At 38.6% G+C, this 14,251-nt stretch overlaps 1 protein-coding gene and 1 non-coding gene across 2 annotated transcripts; one reads left to right on the top strand and one right to left on the bottom strand.

Annotated features, from left to right (window-relative positions):
• Positions 1 to 9,823: 9,823 nt before the first annotated feature.
• On the bottom strand, positions 9,824 to 12,268 carry LOC146471860 (sphingosine 1-phosphate receptor 2-like). The gene has a single exon (XM_085120845.1). The coding sequence runs from the start codon at positions 11,646 to 11,648 to the stop codon at positions 10,488 to 10,490; it is 1,161 nt and encodes a 386-aa protein (XP_084976971.1). The 5' UTR covers positions 11,649 to 12,268; the 3' UTR covers positions 9,824 to 10,487.
• A 1,337-nt stretch (positions 12,269 to 13,605) lies between these two features.
• On the top strand, positions 13,606 to 13,903 carry LOC146471859 (signal recognition particle RNA). The gene has a single exon (XR_014866803.1).
• Positions 13,904 to 14,251: the final 348 nt, after the last annotated feature.

Below are 14,251 nucleotides of genomic sequence, written 5' to 3'. Positions count from 1 at the left end.
ATGCTGTGCTCGAGATGCTGATCGACCCCACACACAAATAATGCCCTTGTCTACCCCCCCCCCCCCCTCCCCGCCTTCCAGAAAATTCACAGACCCACAAGATATTTATACAGTAAATACCTGAAAAAGCGTCATTAGGAAGCTTAAGCACAGACAGTTTTGAGTGAGCGACGGACGGCAACCGGAACTTGAATGTTTCCCTTTTTGGAGCATTTTCACGCCATCGCGTTTTTAACGTCAAGCCACAGTCGTCAACAAGAGCTTTTCTTATCCGTGGTAAGGAGGTAAACAACGCCGAGAAAGGAAACATTTGACTTCCGGTTTCCGTCCGTGGCTCACGAACGTCTGTGCCTAAACTCCCTATTAACTGAAGTGTAACGGCGGTCCTTTTTTTTTCCTATTCTCTTGCCATGTATTAGCTATGAGGTCACCGCAACACCATAAATCCATGTGAAGTTCATTGATGTCTAACTCGACTTTTCAATGCTGAACATTCCTTCCATTTACCTTGATCCTCGCGAATGTCGCAGATTATAAATGATTTTGTTGACACCGACGATGGCGGCGGATTATTATCAAATTATTCCAAATCCGTTTCCGCGATGAGATCATGATTCAGGTTAAAGTTTGCACTGTATGGCTGTCACAGTGCGCAACAATTTCGATCACTCTGTCTGTTTACTTTCGTCCCAACTTTTGCACCTGTCCTAAAATGAACACACATATTCGTCTACCAATGCACCAACTCTGCTTCTCTTCTGGCGCAATGTGCTTCTCAAAATCGCAAGGAGAGACAAAACCAAATTTGCCGGTAAAGAAAATCTAGCTATATATAGCCAAGTTAAGTTCAAGGGGCTCGTAGTAACCACTCGCGTGCAGACTTCAACCCCGACAGGAGATGAATTTCTATTTATTTAATATACTTCAGCAAGGTCAGGCTATTTGAAGCGTCTGGTCAAATAATTATGTGGAATTAAATGAATTAGAACTCTGTGTCAATACTTTTGGCTTGGAGTAACTGGATCGGACTCACAAATCGACTGCTCAAATACGGCCTTTTTTTATCTTGCGCCGTGATCTCTGCTTGTCCGAAACCAGATTAACACTAATTGAATGTTAACCGTGATTTTCATTTCTCTTGTTTTAAAGCTTCTTTTTTACTGGTGGTGTTAAGTTATTGTTAGATTTTTCTCATATTGGCCGAACTATAAGCTCAGTGTCAAGTGCAAAACAAGAAATTCCTTCAAGTGGACCCTCTTGGTCAGAATGGCGCGGGTTTCAACTGCTTAACGGGGAAGTATCCCTAAAATTTGATGTCATTTCAAAACCCAAAAATGTTTGTCTAACAACAGAAGCAAAAAAAAATAATAATTGTCTAGTTTTATTATAAATTATCACCCTAGTGCATTAAAACTGTCGATTAGTGCCTCTGGCCTGAGACAGAGTAGGTCGGAATGGATTGAAACTTGAAAAATGTTAGGCTAATGTTTTTCAAATTTTCGTACTTCTGTTTCCAAATGCGCTAGAATGGATTACGAGTTGTTCCTGTCAAGAATTGAGTTGATTTCTCTCCTCTCGTTCTAGAATTATTTTGTAGAAAAGTGAAGGTCTTATTTCACCATTTTTTCAAAAGAGGTAAAAAAACTCCATGATACTTTCCTGCTAAAAATAGAACTAACTGCAGTGTAATATTTTGCTGCACTAACAATTCAAACTGGGTCGTACGATTCAGCGGACAATTACGTCAAACTACTCTCAAAATAGAATAAAACGCAATGTGGAAAACTCGCTCAAAACATCGCTCCGGGGAACTTTTCACTGAAAAGAAAAAGAGCACATCTCACTCTCTTGATACATGGAACTGGTTAAGAGCGAGTGACTACAAACAAGAGAACAGGAGGGGAATCGTGATCGGAACCCCCGTCAACGTGAATCGTCTAATAATGTCTCATTGGTCCATTCCCTATATTCGTATCTGAGTCAACCTTATCCCTCTTTCTACTGTTAAACTTCAAAACTCATTAATAATTCATAAGCCCATTGACCTATCAAATGGTCGATAAAACATCACGTGCAGTGGTTTTAAAACCCGATAAAACCTCCTCCTTATTAGTATGCGGTGTTTAATGTTTTTCTCGTATGCTAATTTCCAACGTTCACAAAAGCATCATTGTTATTAGCTCTCTTGACACACGCTTTTCCAGGAATGTTTTTGAAGCCTTTAAAAAACTTGCAGCACTCGGCTGCGCCTCGTGGTTTTAAATCCCGATAAAACACTGCTGGTCGTGTTTTGTAGATCTTAAAAGAACGTTCTGAGTTTTAGCTCTGTTGCTAGGTAACAGTTTTTATTCTTTGTCAAATATTTTTGTTACACTAAATCAGAAATTGGAAATTAGTATAGAAGTTTGGAAATTAAATCTTTAAATGACATACCACTGCCGCTTATAAGCCCTCCCTCCCCACCCCCCCCCCCCCCTTCCTGGTTGTAGGCCCGTCTACCTGTAAACCAAAAAGTACATCTGATTATAAGCCCCCACCCCCCGATCTAAGCCCGTTCCCCCCCCCCCCCCCTCTAGCTTTCCTTGTTTTTAGTGATACAGTACTAAAAGCACTTTCACAGAACTCTGTGCTACTTCCAGCAGAAAATTGGAAAAATTATTGCGGAACAATAAGTTTATTACTCCCTTCTTTTATCTACACTTTAAATACATACCGTATAACTTTATTGTAACTTTTCAATGCTTTATTGTAGTGCCAGTTTCGTTCGTTTTGTTAGTTTTAATTTTGTTCCAAATATTGAAATGAATTCGATTTATTATGACGTTTTAAGGCTTAATTAAATACCAGTAAAAAAAAAAATGTATTTCGATCAACACTGCTATGGCTCGTTTCGAAACGGTATTTTAATTCCGGTTATAAACCTCCTCGGAAATAAGCCCCTCCATCTATAGGCCAATCTAAAACCCGTTACGAAGTTATATAAGCCCAGGGCTTATAAGCAGAAGTTTACGGGTAATCAATCAAGTTTAAATCGAAGCTGAAAACATATCTTTTTAAGCAAGCCCATAATTAAATAACAGTAGTAGTTTATATTTAGATACATATTAGGTTTCTCATCTGTTATTTATCCAATTAGCTTTAATTAGTTTTTGATTTAGTTGATTAGTATTAATTAGTTTTTAATTTTGTAAATGAACTTTAGGTGTTTTGCTATTGTAAAGCGCTATATAAATATTATATTATAATTATTATTACTAACCATTTTAATCCTATTCCGATACTGACTGTTTATTTACGTAGATCGTAAAGACAGTCACGTTATCTCATTTCTCTATATTACCTTTTGGAAAACCTCCAGGTGTCCGCCAGTTAACAAGATGTTAACACAGATGTTCTGTCCCTTACCAATACAAATCCTTATATTTCGAAGAAACATCATAACGCAGGACTGAAAAGCCTTCTTGGAGCCCTAATAATGATCATTTCATTTCATTTACGCTCTGTCCGAAGGTAGCCCGCATTGCGAGCGCATTTTTAGGGGGCGAGCCATGGAATGCTAGAGCCGCCATCTTGGATTTTACAATGTAGCCCGGGTCACCTAAACAAAGATGATCAATCACATCACAGGACACGAACAATGAATTCCCGCTAAAGTCGATCGAACCAAGAAAAGAAAAACGTTTTTCTCCTTAAACTTTCATGCATTGTTTCGAAATATCATTTGTCGAAGTTTGTCAACAGTCAGTTTATTGAGATATTCCGACGCGCCGCTGTTTGCAAGATAATCAACTGAATTTCGATTTTTTTACTATCACCTTCTACTTGTCTTTACGTGATTCTCTGAGCCAAATCTAAACATTAGTTTCCCATCAACTGAAAAGAAAAAATGTTCGGTAAAGAATCCTCTGATTTAGCTCGTTTTGAAAGCTGATTAATTCGATCGACTTTAGCGGGAGTGTCCTTTGATGTGATTGGTGAACTTTGTTACCCCAGTAACAGTAGTCGCACTGTAAAAGCAGAAGAAGATTGGGGAGAGTAAAAGTGCGACCCTTACCCCACCCCCCTAAGATTTTGCAAATCCAAGATGGCGGTCACGATTAACCGAAACGTGGGTTATACGGGGACTTTCCACTAGAAACGAGTGCCTTTTTGACCATCATAGTATGCGACATTTAGCATTTTAGTATTCAAAAGGTTCGCAAAAATACGCTATGAACCGAAAGACAGAAGTTAAATTCAAGTATTGGATAGGGAAGCTAAATGCTCGGACAATTAAATTTTGGAAGATTTATTTTCGAAGATTTTTAACTTTTCGTCCCAAAATCTTTTTTGTTTCAAGTATGTGAGAGAATAAATAGCCTGTTGAAATGAGGTCCCGGGAAACTCTCTGATCCCAAATGTGCGTCATTAATTTTCATTTGATCTCTGATACTTTTGAACTCTTTATAATTATCTTCTTTTCAAACATTTTTTGTTCCACTAAGCTTTTGATCCTGCTAAATATTGAGTGTTATTTCGTAAGCGAGTCCAGTAACGAGGTGATCTCAAACGTGTGGCATTCACCTATAATCTGCTTAACTTGTTTGATCCTCTTGCCAAACATTTTTCTGGCGCTGAACATATTTCAGAAGGCGTGCACCTGTTCCAAGTCCTGTTTACATTGAACTGCAGCTTCCATTGTTTTTCGTGGCTAGGGGCATTGTTTTGTTGTTCGTTTGTTTGTTCTCTTGACCAATAATGTAAGAGTGTAAGGCAGTGCAGGTCATATATTTTCTATAGCACTATGTTTTTTTTCTATATATTTTCTATCGCACTATTTATTTTTTCTATAGCACTAGATATTGAGAAAGATAATGTCCATCATATCACCTTGCCGTGGCGGAAAGAAAAGAATCCGAAACCCCCATGGGAATCGAACTCATGGCTTCCATCCCTCACCGTTCGGGATTCTTTACCCTACTAAGAAACTCGTAGAAAGTAACTATAGGCGATTTACTAGGTTCATAAAACGATTTTCAACTGAGTCTCGTGAAACCAAATTCAAAGTAATTACTCTGGCCGATCACGAGAAATGCAAACAGCGCAATAAGCCAATAAGGATTCGAAGCAACTCCATGTAACCGGCGCCAAGCGCGGGAAAACGCATGCGGGCAAATCACGATTGGTTTTGATTTTGTTTCTCATTGGTTGAGAAAGTGGCGCGAATTTTGTTGACCAATCGCAAATTTCTTTCGAGCGCCCTCTATGATCCTATCAATAACACTGACCTCTAGATCAGATCAAGCTCAAAAGCGTCCTGTTCTGAATGGTGATGATTAAAGGAAGATATTAAATTTTCTTTGCTCCCCGATCGGGACATAACATTACATCTTTCACATTTCAAAACCGTGCGTAAAATTTATCATCAAAATTATCAGCACTATCAACTAAATATTGACTGTTATTTCCGGCTCAAGGTCGTGGCTAGGGTCACCGTAATTAAATAAGTTCTAATCCCTAATTCCAAGAGCTTCGCACTGATTTCCATCTCTGATCCTTCTAACATTTTTTATCTCGTCGCATGTTTCTGTTCCGCTTTACATTTTTGATACTTCTTAATATTGACTGTTATTTCTCAAACAAAGTTGTTACGAGCTCATCTTACTCCAATGTCCTACGTTAGACACTTACGACTATGACTTCACAAGGGGGGCAATAGGGCCATTTATACCAGAGAAATTAAGCCGTAGACATGCACCTCTCAAAGCTCTATTTTTACTGGACCCTGATAACCTGCAGCTGCATAGTTTTTTAGGGCTGGGAGCATTGTTCTGTTGTCCTCTCGACTAACCATGTAAGACTGTTGCAAACGTTGAAGGTCACCCCAAATTAAGCCGAGGCTTATTTCTCTCGTGTAATTAGCCCCGATGTTTCAGTCCTCTTTGATCTTGTTTGCGTCTTTTATCCTCTTGTAAGAATTTTTTGTGCCAATCAGCAGTTTTAATCCCGCAAAATCTTGACTGTTCCGCATCTCTCAGGGTGGTAATGGGCCACTATATACCATAAGCTGTATTTTACCCCAATGTCTTCTCAAAGAACCTTGACTTAATCTTTCAAACTGATTTTCTTCTCTTTTTCATGTTTTAATCTTCCTCTCAAACATTTTTCTTATACTACACATTTTTTATCCCACTAAATATAGAATGTTATTTCCCCTCTTAACCTTAAACCATGGCGTTTTTGATCCTGCTTAAAGGGGAAGTATTACGAAAATTTAATGTCATTTCAAAACCCAAAAATGTTTGTCTGACAACAGAAACAAAAAAAAATAATTGTCCAGTTTGGTTATAAATTATCACCCTAGTGCAATAAACTGTCGATTAGTGCCTCTGGCCTGAGACAGAATAGGTCGGAATGGATTGAAACTTGAAAAATGTTAGGCTTATGTTTTTCAAGTTTTCGTATTTTTGTTTCCAAAATGCGCTAGAACAGAGTATGAGTTGTTCCTGTCAAGAATTGAGTTGATTTCTCTCCTCTCTTTGTTCTAGAATTATTTTGTAGCAAAGTGAAGGTCTTTTTTCACCATTTTTAACAAAAGAGGTCAAAAGCCCCATGATACTTCCCTTTTAATATAGCCATAGGGTGAAACCGAGGTCACATTAAATATTTAAGGGGGTTAGTGTCTATGGATACAGTGGTACTTATGGAAAGAATTATGGAAATTCTCATAAAATAATGACAATCTTGAGATGACTCAATTTATCACTAATGTAATAGCTTTAGTTTTGTATCTTTTTTTCCTTTCTCCTCTTTATCTTCACAATGTTAGTTATATTTCATATTTTACATTCTTCCATAATCCCCCCGAGGGGGGTACTCCTTCATATGGGCTATATAGGTATGTGCGGCCCCAAAGGGCATGGTTTTTCAGCCACTTTGGTCATAAATAGGGTATCGATTTTAGCCACTTTTCCGCCATTTTGGTAATAAATAAGGTATCGATTTTTGGACCCTAGTCTTTTTTTTTTTTTTTTTTTTTTTGAAGAAGCTACTTCTTCATCATGATGTTTATAGCAACTGTGTACGTGCCGCAACGGCTTGTCACGCGCTCTGGTAACGCGCTGGACTCCAGGGGTTTTGAACTGAAGTTGACCAGACACTATCAGGTCATAAATAGGGTATCAAATTTTTGGTCAGGTCATAAATAGGGTAGGGAAAATCGCAGATTTTGGTCATAAATAGGGTAAGGGTTTTGGGAAGTGGGCCGCACACCCCTATCCAATTTTTTTGGGAGTACCCCCCGGGCATAATCCTTAATATCATACTGTTACCGTTTGTTCCTTTTTACAGCTACTGTTTTAGTTACAATTTTATTTAGTATGATATTTGTAATTTCTTTTTTCTTCTTCCCTCGCCTCGAGTGGCGATTAGCTACATGCGGGTAGAAGAATTTTTGTATAGATTTATTTGCTTGTGATGTAATAAAATTTTGTTGTTGTTGTAGTAGTGGTGCTGTGTCATTGAAGGAGCAGTGGAAAACCTAGGGTCGTAAAGTCAATAGTAAACAGTAAATTAACAATAAATTAAACAGTAATTCGTTCTTCAATTCCAAAAGCTGCAACAGAAATTAATGCGAGATTGACATGTCTATCTGAAAGAACGTCACGGTTAAGTTCATATTGAGAGCTAGAGCAAGAAGGATTTCCTGAGTTGAACATGAGAGTCTACTGATTCAGTGCTTTTAAAATAGCATCCAACTTAACAGTCGTGATCCAAAAGCCAAGTCAACAAGTTTCACGTTTTCAAGCTTCTATCACATAACTTGCCTTATTGTCCAACTTTACTTTGTACTGTTCGAATTCTTCGAGTAACGTACGAAATGAGTACAAATATGGCGCCATATTCGTATAGTTGGTTATTCACACTAAAACACATAGTAAGATATATATCTGTCTGTATTGGAAATAAAAACGTTCAGGTACACAGATACGGTTCCACAGATTGAAATCAAGGCGCACTGAAGCGACTCTAGTTGACAACTGGGTGATATCACATGGGGAATATTTAGTATATACCAGACCATTGGATAGTGTTTCTTTGCGCCCCCTGATTGGCTATTCATGATAAAACCCCGGACATTATTTTCTGTTTCTATCGTTACATTTGCGCTGTATTTTGTCCGCGAGTTTTTCTAAATCAGTTCTAATCTCCGGTAAAATATAAGATGTAATTTTTAACGCGGTTTTTGTAAGCTAATTATTTCGTTTCTGAAATTCCTGTTTTTCCTTTCCTGCTAGCCTATTCTATTCCTGCTTTACCGGGCGAGCAGACTTCTCTCCGGTCTTATTAGAAAAATCACGGAGAGTCTATACCATTTCCTGTTTTTTAACTCGAAGATCGAAGGGAACTCTGCATGCAGGGCGGTTTTCCGGCAAACCTTTGGATTAAAAGGCTTAACATCAGATTTCCAAACATGTTCTCCTTTGTTGAACGAACAATGTATAATTGTTACAGACAGTTTATGTAGCCGTTTATTACAGCTGCATTGAACCCGATGTTGAGTCATTATTTTCAATTGGTTACCTTTTAATCAGGTTGCTGCATATTGTTTTTAGCGTTTGCGACTTCATAAGAGAATATGATCACTATTTTAAGAGGTGGTTACTCTATATAGGGGAGGTTATCAACAACGATTTTTAGCGCAGAAGGAAAATTGTACGCGCGCCCATCTTACACGGTATCATCTTTTCATTCATTATCGTCGTACTAAATCTCGGCGTTGTAACGTGTAAAAAAAGTTCTTAAAATGCTTGCAATGTGAGTACGTTTAAAGGTAAACAAATAAATAGCTAAATTAAAGAGTCGTCACTAGATCAAGCTCAGGAAAAAAAAAACGCCGCTAAATTCGTGCTCACGGCAATCGACGAGCCAATTGCTAAAATATAAATATCACGTGTCACAGAGTGGTTGTCGTGAAATCAAAGTTATCGCGATCACAACACGACGAATAGAGAAAATCGTGAAAGATACTAGCAAATTAATGACTTAAAGCGTGGGAAAACGCTTTCGAGCAGGTTTGGATTGAATTAGTTTTGGTTTGACTGTAATTGGTTAAGAAAGCCACGCAGGGGAGGAAAGAAAAACAATCAAAACAAACTCGAAATTACTTCCTACATTCAAATGAAAACCGCTCTTTATTAAAGCTAAAAGCTACTGAAAAAAGCGCACTTTTTTTTCTCACTTTTTGTTCGTTTTGTCTCTTTTTTTTGGCATTAGTGAAATTTTGAGTTTAAAACTTAACGACTGCAAGACCAGCAAAGCAAGGCAGGCGGTTAATTAGCCGTTTGGTGTCTTTGTAATTTTCATCTCCCAAAAATTTTTAACAAATTTTGCATTCAAAAATTGCTTTTGTGTTTTTGTATTCTCGGCAACAGCCAGCTGTTATCAGGGATTATTCGAGGTTAAACAGTGCCAGGTTTTCACAGGTGAAGAGCAAAAAAAAAAAAAACTTGGAACTATCTGATCTATCTGGGAAGTTTCAAGATTGAATTCTTTAGTTCCGTAATGATAAATGTCATGAAATTGGTATCTAACTGCTAACGGCTAAAACAAGATACTCATGCTTCGTCAATAACGCATATATAATCAAATATCCGCAAAGTTGCTCACAACAAAAGGTTGGATAATTGGTGGCAATTAATAAGCGAAATTCATAACTTGGGCAAGTTTAGTTTGTACTTGCACAACCACATAGTCTTTTACAAAAAAGTAGAATGGAGTTCTCGCGACTGATTATACGGAAATGTGTAAGCTATAGTAAACCATACAATTTTTTCATGGAAGGCAATTTAGCTTGCAAGACATGAGAAAGGAGACTTCAAGGGAACCCATAATTTCTTTCCATGGATCAGTCTAGTCTGTTCTGATTGGGTTAATCATCTCGGAAATTTGGATTTGGTCGCAAAGAAAATCTACCGTCTCCTTGGGCAAAATTTCAGCTTAAACTTTCTTAACACTGGCGAACTAATTTCTTTCGTTGTCGAAGTGAGAAATACGACACCGTTCATTCCTAATCAGTTCCTACCAATCTAGTTTCTGCATTATTTAGCTACGTTTGTGATTAAAATAATTACGGAGTAGTTAAGATAACGTAAGTTTGTATCTTCAAGTAATATTTTCTTTGGTTTTGAGGTCGTGGTTTTTTAAAGTCCCCATGTTTTGGTAGGAATTCGTCTCATGTGGAGAGAAAAGGACGGTCAACAATCAGTAGACATCAACTGATCTGGATTTTGAATCACAATGGTGTGGCGTTTTTGGAAGCTAGTTGGTGTCTGTCTCCTATGATTGAGGATCACTTCGTTTTCATTTTCGCAGCAGTTTCAATATCAACTTGTAACAGATTTAGTGTTAGTTTGTGTTTCATCGCTCCTCGATGAAGAAGACGTAAAGATTTTTCCATCTCTTTTGGTTGAGACCGGCCTTCGAATCCATTCCCCGCATGTTGCTGTTTAATAAGATCGGGATCTCGTTAGGCGAGGTCGCTGCATTTCAAGATCTCCAAACGTCGGTGATGCGGTGGAATCATACTCCCCCGGTTCCAGTACGCCACGAAAATTGCCCCCGTTCGTTACCGCCCCGCACGACTGGGATCTCTGTAAGCCAGGGCATTCCTCAATTCCACGAAAATCTGGCGATTCCTGGCGATCGCGTTGATGCCTCGTGCGGTTAACATAACACTCGGTGCGAGCTTGTGACTGCGGGAGTATTCTTAAAAGCTTCAACACAGCTTTTCTAAACCGACGATCTCTGTAGCAGTAAAGTAAGGGATTTACGAGAGAGTTCAAGTGAAGCAGTAATTCTGACCAGCGAAAAAACGAACTTGTTCGAAAAGAAGGATTGACCGTTCCAACGACGAACACAGCGAAGGAGGGAAGGATTGAGACACTGGTGAAAATTGTTATCCACAATGTAGTGAAAGCAACTTTGGTTTCACTCTTTGATTTGATCACAGTATTCACCTGGCGAATTTGGCTTCGATTCCATCTGCGCACTCCCCGATAAACCATAACATAATAATACGCAATTTGTAACAAACAGATATTGAAAACGAGGGCAACAACGATATCAAAGATCAATATGGCTGACCAAGGGGCGCCACTACCTGTCATTAAACCCTTTGGAACGACGGTTATTAAGGCTGCTATCCAGGCAACTGTTATAGACTTGTTGATACGTCCATTCGTAACGGTAGTTTTGTATTCGTTCCATTTGTGTATGGCAACGTACCTCTCCCAAGCGATCAAAAGCAAATGAAAAAACGATGCGCAGAAAGTAATGTACATTAAAAACTTATTTGCGGCATCTATGGCGCAAAAGATTTCCTCCACTAAATGTTCCTTGAGAATGAACATATCTAAAGTAATTGTTAGCGGCATCGATATCGTTCCCACCAAAAGATCAGTGACCGCCAAACTAGACAGCGCAATTATTGATTTCTTTTTGAACTCTTGTCTCGTCTTCACCGCTAGGATCACTAATGTGTTTAAAATAATGATGGCGGGGCAAGCTATGGCAGTGAATGCTGCTACGATCTGATGAGAAGTGGTGGGGTTTAATTCCCAGTACAAATGTGTTGAACTAGGGCAAAAATACACTGACCTCCTCTCCATGTCAAAGTAGCGTCGAAATTCCGAGATTTACCACGCTGAAGGTAGAGGGGATTGCTATCAGTCGCAAACAAAGTTGTTTTTGCGCTTTTCATTTCCATTAAGCTACAGTAAACGTTTGTAGATTTTTATTGACAGAAAGACCAGCTTAGTCTCTCTTTAATTCTTTGTAAGAAACGGAAAAACAGCTGCTGTGAGTGCGAAACTTCCCCAAGGCACAAAGGGTTAGACATTTAAAACGGGTTGAGGTTTGATGTCATCCTTGTATTCTTTCTAAAGTGATGAGCTAAGGGAACGTTGCTTTAACGCAAATGCTTTTTTTATATTTGACGAAAGCGGAAAACTTTTTAAGAGGTCTTTTATGCATACAAAGAATTAGAAGTTATCGGCCTTCTATCTTGTAACATGTAGTTAATGATTCTGTTGTTATACTATGATACCGCTGTATATTTAACGATTATTCCGCGAGCGCGCTTTGGATATAAGATAAGAGATAAGCGCCGAGTCGGCTTTAATCATCTCATATCCAACAAGCATGAGTGGAATTATTGTTTTACTAAAAACAATCAAGAAATGTTGCCAGATCTTGCTGATTTCGCTTTGCAAGAACAACCAGAAGACAATTTTATGGTCGTTATTTCTCTGGAATTGTATAATGGATCATATACCATGGCCGCTAAGCCAATCAAATCCCTGGAATTACATTATGATCAGTTTTTAATAAATCGCTGTATGTTTTCGAGTAACGAGTTGCGTTTTTCACGAGAATATTCCACCAAATAAATTCTGCACTTTAGTTGTCAAAAATATTTGATCACTTTTTTTAATTATGCGTGGTTACTCCCAATTAAATTATCACTGAAATAACCTTTGCTAACGGCCGATCTACTTCAGAGAGGCGTTTTTGCCGAATAGCTCATGTCAGTCGGGAATAACGGCTGTGAACCGGCTTTCATTTAGCCTCCCACGCAGTCGTTTTTAGGGGACTCGTATTGGGGGTAATACGAGTCCCCCTTAAAACGACTGCGTGGGAGGCTAGCTTTGATTCAGTCGCAATACTTCACATGAGCAGAATCAAATCTGCAATTTTCTTCAGCCATAGTATACTTCTGTGAATTATTTTCGGCTGAATTAAGTTCGGCGTCTGAATCAATTCAGCAGCAATTAATTAATTTGGGTCGGTCTAAATTCGGCTCATGTGAAATACGGCGTCTGAATCGGGCCTTATATTATTTTCATTTACTGCTCAGTAATAGCCTAAAAATCAGGTCCCGATATTTGACGAAAACAATCTTATGACAAATACCGTTATAAAAAAAAACATGTCTACTGTCAGATTCGGTCCTGAAAGTTTCCAGGGTTCAAATCTGGCCAAAATTCCGGCTCTTATGTGTAAAGCATGCTCCTCAAATTAGCTTACACTTAGGAAAGACGGTCATTCTAATTTTCCCCGTGTTTCCTCAACAACCTAGATAGCTTCCGCCTTTGGAAACCGTAAACAAAAATTTTCCTCTCTTTCGCATTTGCCGATTTGATTTGCCTTTAATCGAGGTGTTCGCAAAAACAAAGGCAATTTAGGTCCAATATATGATTTTCAGTTTAGTATAACGTTATCAGATTTCGCTATTCAACATCTATTTATTTTCTGCTCGGCCACTTCTCCGGCTCTTTGAAGTCGTCAAGAGTATTTCAACTTTAGACGATTACTCTGCCGTTTTCCAATCGAAAAGAAATAAATACCCTTTAGTTCAATATGTTAAACAAACACTCAGCCTCAACATTGTTTATCTTTGAAATGTTTTCCTACTAGAACTTAGTAGGATTTCGAAAAATTATTTCCATCTGTTGTCCGCCATGTTGTGTTAAAGTTGACCGGAAGTCTTGTAGTCAAAGTTACTTCCGGTTATTCAAAGCGAGGTTGTGAACAAATGACTAGTTAAATTTCTCCTCTTATCTCTCAGCCGGGCGTAGTGGCGCACGCCTGTAATCCAGCTGCTTGGAGGCTGGGGTGTCTGAATGGCTTGAGGTCGGGATTCCTGGGGGCGGTTGTCCTATGTAGATCGGGTGTCCGCGCTAAGTTTGGCGTCAATATGGGGAACACGGAGGAGTCTGAGTTCTCCAGGTTGGTTAAAGAGGAGCGAACCGGCCCAGGGTGGAAACACAGCAGGCAAAAGCTCCCGCGTCAAACAGTAGTGGGATAGCACCTGTGAATAGGCAGCAGTTCACAGCCCGGTCGAGATAGTCAAACTCGACTCTGTTTTTTTCTTTTTTTCTTTTTTTTTCTTTTTTTTTGCATTTCTTTAATCTATTTTACATTACTTATTTTATTTTTTCACAGCGAAAAAAAATGCATATTTATTCTTTTTACTAAGTACCAGACTGGAATTCTCAGTGTACATTCAGAGTTAATTTGTGACGACATTTGTGCCTACCTTTTTTCCATTTTACCGGATGGAAAATATATCCAGGATCTTGCTTCGTAAAAAAAACAATTAAACAAATAAAGAAAATAAAAAAACTACGTACCTGGAGTCTTTAGAGCAAAAAAAAAAAAAAAAACCCTTTCCTCTCCAAATGGGAGAAGATCTCTCTGGCTCCCTGGGACG

The sequence above is a fragment of the Pavona decussata genome, unplaced genomic scaffold (genome assembly GCF_977016875.1).
Source record: "Pavona decussata unplaced genomic scaffold, jaPavDecu1.1 SCAFFOLD_102, whole genome shotgun sequence".
In the NCBI taxonomy this organism is placed as follows: Eukaryota; Metazoa; Cnidaria; class Anthozoa; order Scleractinia; family Agariciidae; genus Pavona; species Pavona decussata.
The sequence above is the reverse complement of the archived record's forward strand: the minus strand, read 5'-3'. Positions and strand labels throughout refer to the sequence as shown.

Bases quoted from the DNA above. Each gene is read 5' to 3' on its own strand.
- LOC146471860 (XM_085120845.1), bottom strand. From the start codon at position 11,648: ATGGAGAGGAGGTCAGTGTATTTTTGCCCTAGTTCAACACATTTGTAC.